The sequence below is a fragment of the Trichomonas vaginalis genome, chromosome VI (assembly GCF_026262505.1).
Source record: "Trichomonas vaginalis G3 chromosome VI, whole genome shotgun sequence".
In the NCBI taxonomy this organism is placed as follows: domain Eukaryota; phylum Parabasalia; order Trichomonadida; family Trichomonadidae; genus Trichomonas; species Trichomonas vaginalis.
This window is the reverse complement of record NC_067208.1, coordinates 1,019,250-1,037,024: the sequence shown is the minus strand read 5'-3', so window position 1 is coordinate 1,037,024 and position 17,775 is coordinate 1,019,250. Positions and strand designations below refer to the sequence as shown.

Below are 17,775 nucleotides of genomic sequence, written 5' to 3'. Positions count from 1 at the left end.
GTCCTTGAGTTTTATGTACGTGAAGAGAAGTACAATGAATTCAATTACGAGTACAATTGCAATGACAACTAAGGCAACTATTTTTGTCTTTTGCCAGCAAGGGTACTTCTTCTCTTCCAATGGTTCGGAGAACTATACTCACTCATGAGAAATGCCAAAACGGTTTAATAGAAAAAGTGTCATTTTTTCATGTCCGAAGACTCGAAGGTGCAACACTTCCAAAATACCGACGAACTCAGAAGAGCAGCATGGCAGTATCTTCTTGACAACTTCTTTGAGTTCTCCAGGTACACCTTGGAAAATGCTGAAGAACTCCGACACAGAGAATTTGGAGAAATTGCACTCCAATACTACCTTGACAAACAAAGGGTAAACAAAGGGTAAAATAAGACTAAAAACTTAACGTTTAAAAAGTGACATTTTTATGAGCTCCGAGTCACCGAGAAAACTTGGTCAGATGTTAGCAGCTTACTTCCCTGAGGAGGATGGAAGCGTTACATACGTAAGGTTCAAAAACAACGAACCTGGAATTGCGTACCAAATTCGCAATTACATGACCATGGAAGAGTACGAAAGGTTTCTACAAGAGAAACCAGCTCTAAACAACTCAGAAAAGAAAGAGTAAAAAGTTTAACTCGTAATTGTTTATTTTTTTACTTGTATGGGCAAGCTGCAAGAATGAAGTCGACTATCTCAGTCTTTGTCTTGACCAGTTGGACTGCTCTTGCGAGTACGTCTGTTTTGCGGTCTCCAGCTGGTGTCTGACCTTCGTAATTGCGCATGTTCTTGAGAGCTCCAACTGTAAATGGCTGTAAGATGAAGAGTCTCTCAGACTGCTTGAGGTAGTCTTCACGGTCACGAACCGAATCTGTGGTACGAGTCGAATTGGTCGACCTTAGGGAAGAGACTGAAAGCCTGTCATCTTCCATAGGGGCTGTGGCATACTCTTTGCGTAAACGGTTCAGACCTTCTTCGAACTCTTGGTCTCTCTTCGATTGGGATTGAGATTGGAATTGGGGTGGAGGGTTTGACATGAACATCCAAGGGTTAGGGAAGTAAGGCATGGGTTGAGGAGGGTAGTTTGGAAAGCCTTGTGGTGGGTAGTTTGGAAAGCCTTGTGGTGGGTAGTAACCTTGAGGTGGAAATTGGTAGTAATTCGGAGGTCCTTGTTGGAACTGAGGTTGCTGAGGAGACTGTTGTGGTGCTGGAGCATGCTGTTCCTCTGGCTGTGGAACGGGTTCAGTAGGTGGGACGTCGGACATTCGTTTGTGTCTTAACCGTCTTTGTTCTGAAACAATATAATATTGTCTTGAAAAAGTACAACATTGTCTTGAAAAAGTACAACATTGTCTTGAAAAAGTACAACATTGTCTTGAAAAAGTACAACATTGTCTTGAAAAAGTACAACATTGTCTTGAAAAAGTACAACATTGTTCTGAAAAAGTTCAAGACTTGTTCTGAAAAAGTACAGCTGTACTCAAATTTGAGAGACATTGTACTGAATTTATACAACATTGTTCTGAAAAAGTACAACATTGTTCTGAAAAAGTACAATATTGTCTTGAAAAAGTACAACATTGTCTTGAAAAAGTACAACATTGTCTTGAAAAAGTACAATATTGTACTGACTCAGTATGGAGCTTGACCCCTTAGACGAAGCAATTTATCTAATTGAGGTAAATGAAACCGTGAAGGAATATCTCAGCAAGTGCAAACCAAGCAAGTCCATTGGCTTCTGGTTGTCCAAGAATAGTGTCTTAAAGTTGGAAATTGAAACAGGTGTTGCAATTCAAGTTCCAGAAGGCACTGCATTCGATGATATTAAGGATGTGAAGAAAGAAGCCCTCTTGAAGTTCTTCATGAAACGTCCTTGGATACTACTTCCATATCGTGAGAGCCCAATTCCACGAATTACACAAATTCTCAGAGCACTACTTCACTACTCTGGACAGCCGTTCTTCATAACCTCAGAAGGCGACATCCAACCAATTCTTCAGCCAGTTCAGTAAACATCTCATTTTAACTTCACTTTTTTTTATGTTTTTACTCACACTCGTACTCAACAGGTTTGTGTACAACTATTTCAACTGTGAACCTTGTATTGACCGGTCTTCCTGCAAATGCAAGTTCGGTCAATACACAATTTATGGTGGCAAGAAAGACAGTGGGGAATGTTATTCTGACATCTGTTGTTGCGCTCGAGAGAGAATTGAAATTCCAGACCCAACTCCAACACCAACACTCAAGTTGCCAAAGACTCATGTGAAGAAGAAGCCTTCTGGTAAGTTTCTTATAGCCATATACATGGCACGCTTTGAGTAAAAACATTTTTTTCATTTTTTGAATGAAGCAAGTTAAATTCGTCCCACACCAATCTCAATGGACCGATGAAGAGTTTCAAGCCATGGTTGAAGGCGTTGAGAACGACATAGACGGCGAACTTGAAGGAGCTCAAACCACAATTGCAACCAAAATTGCAGGAGTCAAGGAACAGATAGCTCCACTTAAAGCTACCAAAGCTACTCTTGACCTCATGGATAGTTACCGTTTAGAAGTAAAGAGTGGAATAAGACAATTAAAATTAAAACTTCTAAACTACGAAGCTATACTCCAAAAGTTAGCAGAAATGAGAAGACTTTACCAGAGCTACTTACATGTAAGGGACTTACCTTCAAGCAGTCCGACCAAAGATGAATTTTCTGACATTGTCCCAATTTTGTCCGAAAGTCAGCTCAGATGTTTTGAACTGCTCCCAACATATCCAGAATATGAACGTTTGCCTGAACTCTTCCGCAATCTCAAAAAACGTTTTTTGGTTCTCATGTTCGAAACTTTTATCGGAAGAGACAACAAACGTTCAGAAGAAGAACAAGATATTATTTTAAACTTGTTGTATGACATAACTGTCATAACAAGCTTTTTGAAGTAAAACCGTCATTCTCAAACCACTTCATTTTTTCGATGTCCGAACAAGCACCGAAGCCAAACTCAATGGCAGATGTCCTTTCAAGGTTGCCAGAAAGCGCCCAGTTCAAATTCAAATTGAATTGAAAGCTCATCTGACAAACACCGTTAAGACTCTCCAAAGTAGTCTTATGGAAGAGATGACCAAGCTCAAAGCCGATGTCCTCATGAACCAAGCTTCCAATGAGAAATGCCTGAATGATTTGACGGAAACCTTGCGCATTTACGCGAGAGAGAACCGAGACCTTGCCAGACTCATCTACCGTTTCTTCGAAGAGATAGACGCCATCTGGAAGGTACTCGGAAAGGACAGAACATGCAACACCGTACTTCGTGAACACAGAATTGAAGAAGGAATTGTCGAGGAAGAAGAGAAACACGAAGAGGAAGAAGAAGAAGAGGAAGAAGAGAAACACGAAGAAGAGGAAGTTTGGGCAACCCTTGTTGCCGATGACACTTACGAAATTTCCCAACCCTACCCATACCAAATCCGCAACAAGGAGACAGGCAAGGTTCTTACCCCAGTCCTCAACAACTTGGGACACTTGAACCTTACCCTTCGGAATTACGGTTCAATTTCCATGGGAAGCTTGTCGTATCAATGGGTTCCAAATCCAGACAAGAAGACGAGGTCAGACACATTGACGGTGACAAGCTCAACAACCGTAAGGAGAACCTCGAGTGGTTCTAAGAGTAAAAAAATTTTATTTTAGGGGGAAACCCCAAGTAAATTTAGGTGTTTATTTGGTAAGTAGCTTAAATTAAGGTAATTTGGACAATTAGTTCCGACCTTGAATTGGACTCTTTCGTCATCCCAGTTGCGTAGGAGGTCGTCCCAGAGGAGTTGGTAGAATTGCCAATCCAAGGACGATTTGTCCTCCCAGGCATTGAGGATGTACTGCTCGTAGAGTCTCATGACCTCTGCCTTGCACCAGACACCCTCTCCCTTGGAACGTAAGGCTTCTTCGAAGTGCTCGAATGCGATTGGCTGCTGACCATCTGAAATGACACTTTTTGTCCGTTTGGTCAATGTTCGTGTCTCGTGCCATAGTCGACGAAAATAAACAAACAGGTTATATATGAGTTTGAGACCAAGAATGGTGTAACTCGACCTGTCCGATTCAAATTCGAATAAAAATTTTTTACTTCATGCAATGTTTTATTTCGCCGTCTTCAAGTACCCCAGTACTTACGCTTGGAGAGGACATGAACTTCGGTGAAAATTTTGTCCAATTTGAATTGACCCATCTTTTCACCGACCATTCCCATTTCAATGAGTTGTAGCCTTCTTCGTTCGTCATGAGTGCGTCAATGTTCTCATAGTAAACCTTCACTTTGGATTTGACTTCGGAGAAGAATTTGTTGTAGTTGTCAAGGACTGCCTTTGCGAACTGAGGGTAAGACCAATGTTCGACAATAGGTTTTAATGTGGTTACTAAGCCACTTTGACCTTGAGTGAATTCGTACTTCAAAACAAAAGGAGAACCTTTCAACAAAGTTGTCGACCTTCTCATAGTGTTTACTCTTCATCTCTTGAGGTTTCTTAATGGAATATCCCCATGTCGAATTCATAAGCAATTTGAGTGTCATTGCAAGTTTGGGGTTTGAAGCTTTCCTAATATCATACAGTTGTTGTATGACTTTTCCAACTGTATAGTTCCTTCCTGGGAACTCACCATCTTCGTTTGGAATTCCAGTCGGGATATATTGGACGAACCTCATGTACGCAGCGTTAAGGTCGACATAGTATATCTTTTCATCTGAGTCGAACTTGTCGCAACCAATGGGTCCAGTTCGTGGAAATTCAAGTGAGTCTCTTATCTTCTGAGAAACTTCTCCTGTTATCTCATAAACATCGTCGAAGCAACCTGTTTCATATAAAACCTTCTGACCTAACTCGATGCTCTCCAATACAATTTGACGTCAATTGGATGTCTCAATGGAAGTTTGTTTATAGCATCTTGAAGTTCTTGCAACCTCATTGGAAGTTCTTCTGGTTCAGGTTGGTATCCGAACAATCCAACTCCTTTTGGAACAGTGTACTTCTTTTGTGCTATAACTTTGTCTGGAACAACTTTTGGTCTTGCTAACAATGAAAAGTTTGTTTCGTCTTTTGGTACAAAAGTTTCTGTCAGCTTGTCATCTGGAATTGGTTCCAACAAACCTTTCTCGAAAAGAATGTTAACAGCTCTGACAATGTTGCACTTGCCTTTTCCGAACAATGGGTTTGTAAGACTTTCGTTCAACATGAAGTGGTTGTGGACAATTACAATCTTCAACCATGGTAAGTCTTTGTCAACAACATAGTCGTCATGTGAAGAACCTTTCTCAGTCGGAATGTTGACTCGGATATTGACATTTGCCAACGGTGCAATTTTTGCCAATTGACCTCTGAGAATGTACCTTGTCTTCACACATGACTCAAGATACTTCATCTTCTCATCTGTAACAAGACCAGAGTTCCTGAGACATGTAAGAATACAAGGTTCATTGACAATTGTTTCAATTGAATTGTAAATTCCATACCTTGTCAAGTCAATGTCAGACTTATTTATGAACGGGAAGTATCCAGCATGTTGTCTGACTGCTTGAGGGTTAGGTTGGTACCATTCGAACTTACACTTGCAATTCCTTCAATTGCATTCAAAATGTCTGAGTCGGAGTCAACCATTTGTTCTCTCTTTGTAGTCTTGAAAGCGTCAAGAAGTTGTGCGGCTGTTGTGACATTGCCATGTGCATAGTAAATGTGATCCAAATCTGTTACGGTTAGTCTGAGATTGTATCCTTTCTTATTTCCGTCTTGAATTGCAGCAAGTACCCATGAAGCCTTCTTTGTTCTTTCCTTCGTCAAAGTTTACTGTAAAGGTTCGACCAGATGTAATTTGACTTCTAACTTCACGATACTTCTCATATGCATATCTTGTTCTTTCCATGGGAGCATGTTTGTCTTCACCTTCCTTTTTTCCTTCTCAAAGGATGCAATTGTTCGTCATGTTTCCAGTAGAATCTGGCAAAGCCGTCGTGTCCTTCAACTTGAGGCTCAAACATCGAAAGGCATGTCCATAAGACGTTCTTCTTCTAACCTCTCTACCTGTTTGGATAATTTGCGCGTGCTGTTTCCAAGTCCATTTCATAGGTCAGACCAGCCAGTTTGTCATAGACTTTTATGGGTCTTCCCTTCCTATATTTAAACTTCTTTGAAACTTTCCAACCATATCTTTCTAACTCTGCTTTTATTCTAGCAGACCTTCTATCCATTTATATGGGGGCATTTTTATAAAAATAAAAAAATGTTTTTTTTCTTTACTTTACATAACCGCCTGCTGCCATAAGTCTTTGACGCCAACCCATACCAGCTAATGAAGGTTGACTTGGTTTAGTTTGGAAACTAACCTTTGGTTTTGGTTTATCTTCAGTTTTTGGCTCACCTTCTTCTATCGGTTTTTCGTCACTTTTCGGTTCCTCTGACTTTACTCACTTGCAGGTAGTTGTGTCGTCAACATCTTCATAAATATCATATGCCATTTGTTTTTGTTTTCCTTTCAACTTTTTGTGTTTGTTGTAAAGTTTAGAATATTTCGACTCTAAGTCAATGAGATGTTCTATAATGAACTGTTGGTCAGTGAAGTAAACTTTTCCATCTGTTGTCTCGAAAGCTCCTTCAGACTTCAATATTTTATTTGTGAGAGTCTGTTTCTTTTTTGAGATACTAGCCGTTCCATTTCTATGAAAAGTGACTTTAGTTAGGGTTTGTATTTCCAGACCTGGCACTTTCTATTATTGAATTTTTCTCTTCATCTGTAAGTTCTTTGACAGGTTTTGACAATGGTTCTGAACTTTTTGTTTGTGGTGTCAAATCTACCGTTTCAACTTCTTCGGTCATTTCATCTCAGTAAAAAATTTTAGTTTGGTTTGTTTTCAACTGGTTGTTTAGGTTTTTTAAGTCGGTCTAAAACTTCCTGAGGTATAGGAAGAACTTGACAAACACGTGGTTGTGTAACTGCTGGAAGTCGACAAATCCATCTTGAACCCATTTGTCTCAATGCTGTATTGTTCATTTCATCTCAGTAAAAAAATTTACATTCCCCACGTTTGAGGTGGTTGCGGTTGGTTGTTGTTTACCCATTGTTGTGCATGGTTATATCCTCTGTTAAAGAATCTTTCACCTTGGTCCATATAGTGCCCTGCTTGGTTATAGTAGTCATTTGCTTTGTTATAGTAGTTTCCTGCTTGTCTTCCTACATTGTCCATCCATCCTTGAACTTTTCCTCTTGTTTCAGGATTTGGAATAAGATTTGCTGCATCTCGTGCTACCTCCCAACCTTTCTGTACAGTTTGTATAATAGGTTGTGCTTTCTCTTTCAGTATACCTAATGTACTCAAAATCTTCCTTCCAATTCCAAATGCACCTCTGGCTATTGTTCCCACTGCGGGCAAAAATCTGGATGCAACTCCTGCTAATGCGCCAAATAAACCCATTTCTTATGGGTAAAAAATGACGAATCCAAACAAGGACCCCTATGTTTCTAAAGCAACAAAGAAAGCACTCATGGTAAAAATCTTTAGTTCAACACCAAATGCTTGGTTTATGGATATCTTGGAAAACATTCCGAGGTATAGAGAAGATGGACCACCATACTGGCTAATATTTGTCGGTCAAAACACAAGATACTGTGAAGCCATACCATTGTCCAAAAATATTTTAGATGTGAAAACTGCTTTGACAATATTCGTTGACAAATACCATCCAACAAAACTGACATCTGACTGTGAAAGTTCTTTCAAATCAGACGATATTAAAAACTATCTGCGTTCAAAAAATGTAAACCAATATTTCATTGTCGACCAAAACCATTCTGCTCTTGGTGTCATTGACAGTTGTATAAAAATCTTAAGAGACTTAAACCAACCACAAGGTGGTGAGTAATGAAATGTCATATGACGAAATATAGACACTTCTCCATGGCAAAGATGAGACAAGTTTTAAATATTTACAATAGCCGTAAACAAAAAGGTTTGGGAAACCACTCCCCCGAAGAAATGAAAAACAACCCTGACTTAGAGAAAGACTATATATTTAATAGTTTAGTCAAAAGAGACAAACAAGAAAGAATGCCAGGCTTCAAACTTAAGAAAGGTGACAAAGTAAAAATAGAAATACCTAAACGCGACCCATATGAAAATACTATTGACTATGACAACAATGGGAACTCGACAGGTACTCATTCGTGTTCGTAAAAATAGAAGAAAGTATACAAGAGAATATTATGAAGTTTTAGGCAAACATGGCAAAATGTACAGACTGCAAGCAGAAGATAAAACTACTATTGTCAGACCTCGTTTCAAACTTGTTAAGTTCAAGGTGGTATACTTTCAAAGACAGTTCCTAACAAATATAAGACAACTCCTGACGAATATGCTAAAGAAGTTGAAAATGACGACTAAGCAATTCTATACCATGCACAAACTGTCATGTAAGGTGGCATGTATTTTTTACCTAGTCCTGTAGATGTTGTTGTAAAAGTATGTTGGTGGTTTCCTCCTGGTTCAGTTTGTCGAAAAGTCTTTTTTGCTGAATGGTTATAATCTGGAGATAAAACGTCATAGCCAGCTTCATACTCTGAGTTGTATAATGGGTGGTCTCTTAATGAGTGGCTATGGTCGCCAGAAAAGTTTGTTGTACCAGAATGACTATGTGGTGGCAAGTTGTCGACAGATATCGTTTTACTTCCACCTGTTTTCTTTGGAGTGTGTGCACAATACAAAAAACTTTCGAGTATTTGAGTCCAAGTTCCAAAACCAAGTACTACTTCTGGTCTGGTAGAGTTCATTGACGTATAAATAGAACCAACGGGTAAATGGTTTGAAGTATTTCTGTCTTTAATGTTTGAAGCTCTTTTTGTCTGCTTTCTTGTCATATAAATCTTGAGCAGTGAATTTAATTTTGTTCATCCTCCATGACATAAACATCTCTACATCTAATGTTTCTCATCGTTGTTATGTCGTCATCCGATGTTAAACCTTGTGGAAAGTTAGGAGGTTTACAATATATTGCATCCCCACCAGTTTCTTCAACCGTTCCTTCAATATTTTCTATACCAACAGTTGCGAAGAAGCTATGTGTATGTCCAACGTCACTTTTCCTGTTTAAGGTTTCTTGTAAGTTTGTAATATTTGCAATGGTATGTGTATGTCCAACGTCACTTTTCCTGTTTAAGGTTTCTTGTAAGTTTGTAATATTTGCAATGGTATGTGTATGGTTCTTATCCGCTTTAAGGTCTAAACATCCTGAAACCCACCCTGTATCGGCTTTACCTTTTAAAATCTTTGTTGTCCGTTCATGGTACCATTCAACCCTTTCTATAATTTTTTCATCTTTTTCATTCACATATTCCTTATCTGCCTTCTTCACTAACGCACTAGCCACACGTGCTAACTCATCGTCAACATACTCTTTGTCAGCTTTGTTGTCAATATCTGCTTTCAAAAGAAGTTCATCTATAGGTTTCTCGTTTAAAGTTCCTTTTGTTGGATTTACACAGACAGTATGGTTCTTACTGTCTTGAAACAGAAACTCGTCTGTCAATGGGTTTAATCGTCAGTTTTAAGTTTCCTTCTTTCAATGACTCAGATATCTTAGAATAGTTTGAAAAGTTTGTTGTGTTCTTATTTAGAGCTTGCAAATGAGTTGTCGGTTGTGTTGTATTTCTCTCATAGACGCTGTTTCTTTCGACATTTTTATTCTAGATAAAATATGCTTTCAATAGAAAAAGAAAATTCAAGAGTTGCTACAACTAAACCATTAGATGAACTTTTTACGAATGTCGGTCAAAAGTTTGAGACAGAGACCGTAAAACATGAAGGCTATCGTTTTGACTACCCACTAAGATGGTTAAGAGACCCATCCGTCACAAAAGCTATTGGCTTTCGTAGAATGAAGTTCATTTCAGAAGCCATACATGGTTTCCCATTTACGGTCGCTTTTGAAGTTCGATACTATAACAAAGAAAAACGTACGTATGAGAAATTTGAACAGGGAAAACTTTTACAAGTGAATTTGCTTGTAAACTTAGAAACAACTCTTCAAGCTTTTCAAGAAAAAATAAACGATATCTATATCGAATATGCAAACAGTAACATTGACGAAGGAGAGTACCATCTCGATATTTATATGACAGGAAAAATGCAACTGTTAAAATCAATAGAATAGAAGACCTTGGAGAAGACGTTTATATTTCTACAAAATATAACAACTTGGCATGGTATAGATTTTTGAGGATGTTAAATCAGCCTGCAGAATATCCAGTACACCCGAACTTTTATGAAGTCGAAAACCCTAATGGAACATATGAAAATGTTTTCGACTCAGATGCTATTATAGTTCATGCTTCATTTTCTGGCGCACAAAACTCTTTTTTATGCTTGGCAAATGACTTTTACGAAAAACCTACAAAGCTATATGAACCACCGAGTGGAAGTATTTCGGATTTTCAAGTATGGTTTACTACAGATGGAAGAAAGAGAATAATTCCATTATACCACGCGTTTTACTTAGAACTTAGTTTCATATACAACTACTATCGAACGGTAAAAATATAATTTTTTAATACGGTTGAGGTGTTGGATTTGGTTGCCAACTAGACTGTGGTGCAGGTTCAGGCTGTTGTATAACAGGAGCTTGCTCTTCTGGTTCAGGGTCTTTAGGTATAATACCAACAAACTGACCTACTCTTTTACCAATATTTTTGACTCCGTTCCAAATTCCTCTTCCGACGGTTTTTATTCCATTCCATATACCTCTTCCAACATTTCGAAAGAAGTTTCCTATTCTTCCAAAGAAACCCATTTTACTATATGTAAAAATCTAATGTCCACCTAGTCTCTTACGTTTCCTTCTGAGTTCCATAGCATTCTTTAACTGGAGCTCATACATTCTGTTTCTCCTCTGGTAGAAAACATACTCTGGGTCAACTCCTGTGTTCGCGTCATCTGCATAGAGTTGTTTATATCCCACTTCGGGGTTTGTATAAAACTCTTTCCATCTCATATTTGCATACCATGGTGGTAAGCCTAACGCAGCGTCATTTGACATGGCAGTTTGCATTTGTACATCTGTTGGCACTTGACCATAGTTTGCCATTGCAGTTTGTATTCTAACTTCATTTGGAATATTCTCTGGGTTTGGTTGTCCAGGTTGCTGTGCATTCGCTAAGTTCTGTGCGTCCATTTAATATTAGATAAAAATATCTCTTACGAGTACATATGCTGAACATTTGCTGGTATTGGTTCATCTTCATATTCTCTATATCTTTCTGCCACGTCAAATAAGTAAATGACACAATGGAAAAAACCTAAAACAAGTAGTCCTATTTCAAACCACATTTACTTACTAGTAAAATTTCTTTGTTATGACACTTTCTCCAGTTTATAGGACCTCTCTCATATTCTATCTTATCGTATCTAAACTCATAGTCATGTATGTCCTCTAACCATCTCATGACACTTTCCAAACCACTTTTATCGGATGTAAAGTAAAAGCATGGATGGTTATGTAAAACGTCTAAAGTTTCTAAAGAGTCTCTCAAAGTCCAGTCTACTTGGTATTGAAAATCCCATGTGTTATAGAACGGCGGGTCCACTATAAAGAAAACATTTTCCTTGTCTTTATATTTTTCATACAACTCTGTCCAATGACATCTCACAAACTCTATACCCTCAATATATTTTTCTATGTTCTCTTTGAAAACATTTGTATAGTTAAGATATAAAACTTTTGACATAAGTGTTTCAATGTCATGAACTCTTATAGCACCACTATATAATAGTCTAGCAGATATACTATCCCAGTCAATATACTCTGCCTTTTTCAAAACCTCTCTGACAGTATTTTTCTTATCTAATGGTATACGTTCCATCTTACCTATAGGTATCTTTTCTTTTAACTCTTTCAATATTTTGTTTGTGTCTGGTATATGTTTGAGACGGTTCATATAGTTGTCGAAGTCATTGCATATAATCTTTGAGTCAGGAAATATTGTATGGCACAAATGAGATATATAGAAACTTCCACCGAACAAGTCTACAAATGTTAGACCATTCGGTAGTTTCTTAAGTTCTCTCAATAGAATATCTTTACATCTACTCTTATTTCCAAAGAAGGGTAGCGGTGGTTTTGTAAAATTCATTTATATATAATAATAAAAATGTTTTTACCCGAAAAAGTGACAGAAAAGTGACAAAGCATGAAAACATATATAATTTGTGAAAAAGTGAAACATTATATAATGTTTTCGACCCAGAAGAAGGCTTCTTCCCAGAAGCAATGGAGGAAGAAGAAGAGTCCTCCGAATTCACACCAGAGACTAACAATTTTCCGAATAAAAACTTCATTTATACTAAACATCTTCGGGGCTAGAGGGCACGAAGTGCCTGGAAGCCCCACTACCTTTTTTTTTTTTTTTTTTTTTTTTTTTTTTTTTTTTTAGGCATACATTGAAAATGCATTTAAAAGGAATATTACAAACACTTTCTCAAAATCGCAGAGTTATTTTCTCAATTATTTTACAACTTCGCTTATTATATTCTTATACGCATTGCTACATAACAATATTTAAATAATTTTTTTCTGTTGTTTCAATTCTTAAATGCTACCTTCAGACTGTACATATCTTGAGAACCAGCATCTTGAATATATTAGAGATATCGGCCATGGAACATATGGAATGGTTTTCCTGGTCTATTCTCAAAGATTTCATCGTCAATTTGCCTTGAAACGAATCGCTGCAAAAAAATTCAATTTTGGAGAAGTTCAGAGTCTTTCGACAATCGATTCTCCATATGTCACGAGATTATATGACTATCGCGAGATAGAAGGCTTTATTTACTTACTAATGGAATTCTGTCCATTTTCAATTCATGATATTCTCAAAACAACAGAATGCATATCACCGAAAGAAACAATTCATCTCGCATATGGAATTAGGCCTTAAATCTTTGCCATAAGAACTTGATTTCACATGGCGATTTAAAGCCGTCCAATTTTTTGGTTGATGAATTTCGTAGGCCAAAAATATGCGACTTTGGTCTGGCTCGTCTTAGAATTCAAAATGAGATCTGCAACAATTTTGACGGATCATTTGCTTTTATGGCACCAGAAGTTATTCAAAGAGTTCCTTATGATCCATTTAAAGCTGATATCTGGTCGCTTGGCGTTTCATTGTATTGGATGTGCACAGGCAATCTTCCATGGCAATCTGGAACAATTCGATTTGTTACACAAGAAATTCTCAACGGATCATACAATTTGGGTCAGGTCCCAACACCTGAATTGATTGATCTCATTAGACACTGCATGCAATACAATCCAGATAACAGAGCCACTGCAGAAGAATTACTTAAATTACCTTGCTTTAGTGATCTTTCTGGTGGCAAACCTATAATATTCAAGAGACGAAGTATTGATATTATCCATCCTCGTATCTCTATGAAGGTTCCTATTAGAAAAGCCTTCTCGAATGTTGAAAGGTATTAATTTATGTTGTTTTGTTATTATTTGTTATGTAAATATGCGATAGTATATAGTTAGCATGTATTTAACTGACAATTATTTGTTGTTTTCAAAGAATTGATTCATTGTAATATTTTTTATTGCATTCATGCGAACATAATAATCAATGCGAAAAATGTTCGGACTTGGGCTATCTCTTCAATTGGAAGGACATCCGAAACCAAATTTTTAGATTTATTGGATAACCAATATGACAGACATGACTGAAATCGACTCTTAATTTGCCAGTTTTGGCTCTATTCCTAGCAATATCTGTAGTTTTTTTGACTGTAAAACAACAATCCATTATTTTTTACAAACGATGGGATTTTAATGCATGAATATCTTACATCTAGTATGATGATGAGAATTTAATTAAATTTTTATGTAAATATAATTGTGAATGACTTTTGAGGAAAGAATTTTTTTTTATCTCGATATGAGGCGAAATCCGGAACTTTCATCTTCCAATCTGATGAAGGCATTTGGAAAGAAGTTCCGAACAACATATGTGCGTTCAGATGATGCTGAGCAGATAACGGCCTATCATTCAGAAGTTTTTCAGCATTTATTTGATTCTCTTTTTGTTGCCGGTTCATATCCATGGGAGAGTGATACCGAGCCAAAGATACTATTCCAACTTCCAGATAAAGGTGATGTGGCAAAATCTTTCTTACCGTTCCTCTTTCCTTCGCCTCAGAAGAGAACACACTTAGATATTACAGACTATTCAATGGGTTTGAACTATCTTTTTTATACAGAAGCAGGAGATAACTATTCTTTCGAATCTTTATATTTTCCACAAAACACAGACTGTCCATATTTATTTGTTATGAGATATGATGTCACTCCACTTACCATGCCTACATTTGCACACGAACTTGACTTCAAAGATTTACTTCTTTCATGCAATCCAGAATGTTTTCCAAAAGCACAAATTTGCATTTGTGTTCGAACTAAGTTCCCATACTATACACTATTCAAATCATTCTTCGAATGGATCATTCAAGCTGAAAATGTCGGCCGTATTGAAATTCTTCCGAAGATTGATGGTTATCTTAGCAACAAATCATATGATTTCTCAACAGAAATACGAACAGAAGAAAATGGCGGTTCGCTTCTTGTTGGCGAAAGAGTATGGCCAGATAATCAACGTCAAATCATGAAAGATAGCCTTATTTTCTTCTTAATTACCATGCCACCAGAACGAAATGCGACAATAGAATACGATTCACCACCATTACCCTTGTTTAAATGGACACGTCCCGATGTAGAAAAATCATATCGAAACTTGGCTATCCATTGCATGCACGATGTTGCTAAATACATTACCCCTGATATCCTTATACTCATTTACTCAGCATTATGCTTAGAAAGAACAATTATTATATATCATCCCACAATTTCCATTGTTTGCAACTTTGTTATGGCCTGTCATTTCATTTTACGTCCATTCCGATGGGCAGGCAGTTCCATTGCCCCTCTTCCTAAGTCATTAAACGATTTTTTGAATTCGCCAACTCCAATTATCATTGGGATCATTGATCCGCTTGAAGAAATACAAGATAACAACGCATATCTTAATTTACAGTCGAAGAAGTTCAAAGTTTCCGAGAAATTACCTTTAATTTCAGGTCACGACGAACTGAAGTCGAAACTTTCAGAACACTGGGCAAAAGCAAGTGAAGGAGATGAAGAATCATTGTCATCTTTACTTGATGACATCGAACAAAACTGTACACAGATCTACAACAATCTAAAAGCGAGCATTGTTGCATGTCTTTCATCAAATGAGAAGACGAAAAGTACTTTTGTTGAAGAACTGTTTTTGGAACGATTCCAAACAAAAGATCGTCCATTTATGAAGCAAATGATTGACTCACAAATGTTCAGAATTGCTGCTGAACAAGAATGCAAACTTAAGTCTGATTCACATACTTTTGCTTAACTTTTTATTATTTTATTTTATCTTTATTTTGTTTATATATAAACTTTAAAATATTAGCATGCTATCATATGAATCATATTGTCTCATACTTATCATTTAGAACTTGAGTGGTAATAAGTTGTTCTTTGAAATCGTACATTTAGCAAACTAATTAATTTCCAAGGACATCGTTGTTTTAATTAAATTGGTCTATCTCATTTATATGATCTTATTAATTAAATTTGTGTCCCTAATAAATGAGAATTTTTGATACTATTTTGTAATTCTGAGTATTTTTGATAAAAAGATACGCTATATTTATTGATTCCAAGAATAAAATAATTATTATATACAAATTATTTGATCAGTGCCTCAAAAAGAAAATAATATTTAAAAATCAGGTGGATATTTTATTTCAAGAAAGTATTAGCATGATTTTTTGAGTGACTATTAAATTATTTCATTGATGTTTTCTTTGTAATACCTCTAAAGCTGTAAGTAATTTAGCAGATTTTTGATTCGAGAAGAACTTTCAGCCATAACATCACATTCCTCTTTTCAACAAAGAGCTCGTGTAGTATGTTGGTGCTCAGATGCCTTATGTACCATACAACAACAACAAAAAAAAAAAATTGAAAACTTTATTCACGACTCTATTGTTCAACTATTAAAACTCTCATTTGTAATTAATTTCATGGACTAAAATTAGATTTCCGAAAATAGGTTATAGATGCTTATGTATTATCATTAATTTGTTATTCAAACTTCGAGAGTTATCTCACACTTTCGAAAAAAAAGACTGTAATTTTTATAATGAAAAGTGACAGATTTTTTTTGAATTGCCCAAACGGGCAATTCAAAAAAATCTACTCTTTGTTAATTTGATATGATGAACATTTTTACAATACCTCATAAGGACATTGCTCCAAACGATGTCTGGAATTTATATTTTCAAGGAGAGTGCTCTAAAATTATTAATAATACAAACAATGCAACTGTTTCTCTTTCAAATAAGAATGAAGTATTCCTATTCCAATGCATGTTTCGAAATTGCTTAGCATCTATTATTAATTTAACTAAAGATTACGCTCATATAATGCATTCTGAATGTTTCTTTGAAAGTTGCAGTTCTGATATAGGACCTGCTGTACGCATTAACCATAATGATTGTTCTATTGTCCAACATAGATTTTGTTCTCATAATTGTTCTGCTTCTTCTGAAGCTCATCATTCATTTTGCAGTTTGAGATCTGAAGGGTTAAATTTTGTAGATGAAAGCTCTGCATGCGGATGCGGTAATTCACGGAGTCCAATCCTTTTCTGGAATAATTTAGGATTTATGAGATTTTCTTCTACAAATATAAGTAAAAATATTGGATCACAAGATGTTGCACTATTTGCTGTTTCTAAAAAATTCGAAAAGCTGAATTATACAACTATTGAAAGTAATAATGCCTCAGACACAAAGATTATTTGTTTAAGTAATGGGCAAAAGTATCAAAATGAAAATTGTAATATTTTGAAAAATTATCAGGAAAGTTCTTCTGGTGGAGTTATATTTATATTTGGTCAATTGACATTAAATAATTGTTCAATATTTGGAGATCTTGGACAAGGAAAAATATTTTACTGTGATGATTTTGCATACGTCGTTATTAATAATTCATTCTATGATAATTTAACATCATTCTGGAATCACCCAATAAATATTGCTGAAAATAACTTGCAAACATCTAATTATAGCGATTTCAATTATAATTATGGATATCTTTGTGATTTATATTCAAATAAGTTCAATCCTAATCAGAAAGACAACAATATCAAGTGTTCAATGATAGGATGCTCCAGTAGAACTGACTTTATTGGTAAATTATTTGTTGTATTGATAATTAAACGTTAAATATTCGTGTGATGTTTTATATTATTATAAATAGGATTAATTAAAAAATTGGGAATATCTTCATAAATTGCAACCTATTTAAAATCAATTTATCAGTCTGGTATTTGCCAACTTCTAAGTTGTTACTCTCCGCTTCCAATGAAGAATATTAGATATGCCTAAAATATTGAACCTTTTCATTTGCTACAAATGATGAAGTCACACTTCTTAAATTTGAAAAGTTTGTTATATTAGGATTTTTGATGAAAAGTGACAGAATTTTTTAATTGCCCATTTGGGCAATTAAAAGAATCTACTCTTTGCTAATACAAATAGTTCATAAGGATCTTGCTCCAAGAGATGTCTGGAACTTATATTTTGCAGGCGAATGCACAAATTATGTTAATAATAAGAACAATCCAAAATTTGCTCTTTCAGCCGAGTATGAATTGTTTTTAT

The 17,775-nt window shown here is 36.1% G+C and overlaps 12 protein-coding genes and 4 pseudogenes across 16 annotated transcripts, besides 1 other annotated feature; 9 read left to right on the top strand and 7 right to left on the bottom strand.

Annotated features, from left to right (window-relative positions):
• Positions 1-12,440: part of a mobile genetic element that runs on past the window's edge.
• On the top strand, positions 425-625 carry TVAGG3_0782550 (uncharacterized protein; the record flags this gene model as incomplete). The annotated part of the gene is made up of 1 exon (XM_051246393.1): positions 425-625. One exon carries the CDS (start codon positions 425-427, stop codon positions 623-625), a length of 201 nt encoding a protein of 66 aa, XP_051081868.1.
• Positions 1,635-2,009, top strand: TVAGG3_0782540 (uncharacterized protein; the record flags this gene model as incomplete). Its single annotated transcript, XM_051246392.1, has 1 exon — positions 1,635-2,009. The coding sequence occupies one exon, from the start codon at positions 1,635-1,637 to the stop codon at positions 2,007-2,009; it is 375 nt and encodes a 124-aa protein (XP_051081867.1).
• TVAGG3_0782530 (uncharacterized protein) lies at positions 2,038-2,322 on the top strand (the record flags this gene model as incomplete). Its single annotated transcript, XM_051246391.1, has 1 exon — positions 2,038-2,322. The coding sequence occupies one exon, from the start codon at positions 2,038-2,040 to the stop codon at positions 2,320-2,322; it is 285 nt and encodes a 94-aa protein (XP_051081866.1).
• Positions 2,345-2,561, top strand: TVAGG3_0782520 (uncharacterized protein; the record flags this gene model as incomplete). The annotated part of the gene is made up of 1 exon (XM_051246390.1): positions 2,345-2,561. A coding segment is annotated over one exon (217 nt), but the record flags the coding sequence as incomplete, so codon positions are not given.
• Positions 2,962-3,476, top strand: TVAGG3_0782510 (annotated as a pseudogene). Its single transcript has one exon. A coding segment is annotated over exon 1 (515 nt).
• TVAGG3_0782500 lies at positions 4,678-5,635 on the bottom strand (annotated as a pseudogene). Its single transcript has one exon. A coding segment is annotated over exon 1 (958 nt).
• TVAGG3_0782490 lies at positions 6,268-6,473 on the bottom strand (annotated as a pseudogene). The gene has a single exon. A coding segment is annotated over exon 1 (206 nt).
• Positions 6,867-7,022, bottom strand: TVAGG3_0782480 (uncharacterized protein; the record flags this gene model as incomplete). The annotated part of the gene is made up of 1 exon (XM_051246389.1): positions 6,867-7,022. One exon carries the CDS (start codon positions 7,020-7,022, stop codon positions 6,867-6,869), a length of 156 nt encoding a protein of 51 aa, XP_051081864.1.
• TVAGG3_0782470 (phage tail repeat-like family) lies at positions 8,406-8,795 on the bottom strand (the record flags this gene model as incomplete). The annotated part of the gene is made up of 1 exon (XM_051246388.1): positions 8,406-8,795. The coding sequence occupies one exon, from the start codon at positions 8,793-8,795 to the stop codon at positions 8,406-8,408; it is 390 nt and encodes a 129-aa protein (XP_051081863.1).
• Positions 9,853-10,563, top strand: TVAGG3_0782460 (annotated as a pseudogene). The gene has a single exon. A coding segment is annotated over exon 1 (711 nt).
• Positions 10,568-10,810, bottom strand: TVAGG3_0782450 (serine threonine-protein phosphatase family; the record flags this gene model as incomplete). The annotated part of the gene is made up of 1 exon (XM_001301796.1): positions 10,568-10,810. The coding sequence occupies one exon, from the start codon at positions 10,808-10,810 to the stop codon at positions 10,568-10,570; it is 243 nt and encodes an 80-aa protein (XP_001301797.1).
• Positions 10,829-11,191, bottom strand: TVAGG3_0782440 (uncharacterized protein; the record flags this gene model as incomplete). The annotated part of the gene is made up of 1 exon (XM_001301797.1): positions 10,829-11,191. One exon carries the CDS (start codon positions 11,189-11,191, stop codon positions 10,829-10,831), a length of 363 nt encoding a protein of 120 aa, XP_001301798.1.
• Positions 11,331-12,149, bottom strand: TVAGG3_0782430 (phage tail repeat-like family; the record flags this gene model as incomplete). Its single annotated transcript, XM_051246387.1, has 1 exon — positions 11,331-12,149. One exon carries the CDS (start codon positions 12,147-12,149, stop codon positions 11,331-11,333), a length of 819 nt encoding a protein of 272 aa, XP_051081862.1.
• Positions 12,441-13,108: 668 nt separating the features above from the next.
• TVAGG3_0782410 (protein serine/threonine kinase protein) lies at positions 13,109-13,495 on the top strand (the record flags this gene model as incomplete). Its single annotated transcript, XM_001301798.1, has 1 exon — positions 13,109-13,495. The coding sequence occupies one exon, from the start codon at positions 13,109-13,111 to the stop codon at positions 13,493-13,495; it is 387 nt and encodes a 128-aa protein (XP_001301799.1).
• A 459-nt stretch (positions 13,496-13,954) lies between these two features.
• On the top strand, positions 13,955-15,520 carry TVAGG3_0782400 (Rab guanyl-nucleotide exchange factor protein; the record flags this gene model as incomplete). The annotated part of the gene is made up of 1 exon (XM_001301799.2): positions 13,986-15,458. One exon carries the CDS (start codon positions 13,986-13,988, stop codon positions 15,456-15,458), a length of 1,473 nt encoding a protein of 490 aa, XP_001301800.1.
• Positions 15,521-16,279: 759 nt separating this feature from the next.
• Positions 16,280-17,532, top strand: TVAGG3_0782390 (uncharacterized protein; the record flags this gene model as incomplete). The annotated part of the gene is made up of 1 exon (XM_001301800.1): positions 16,324-17,337. The coding sequence occupies one exon, from the start codon at positions 16,324-16,326 to the stop codon at positions 17,335-17,337; it is 1,014 nt and encodes a 337-aa protein (XP_001301801.1).
• Positions 17,533-17,775: the final 243 nt, after the last annotated feature.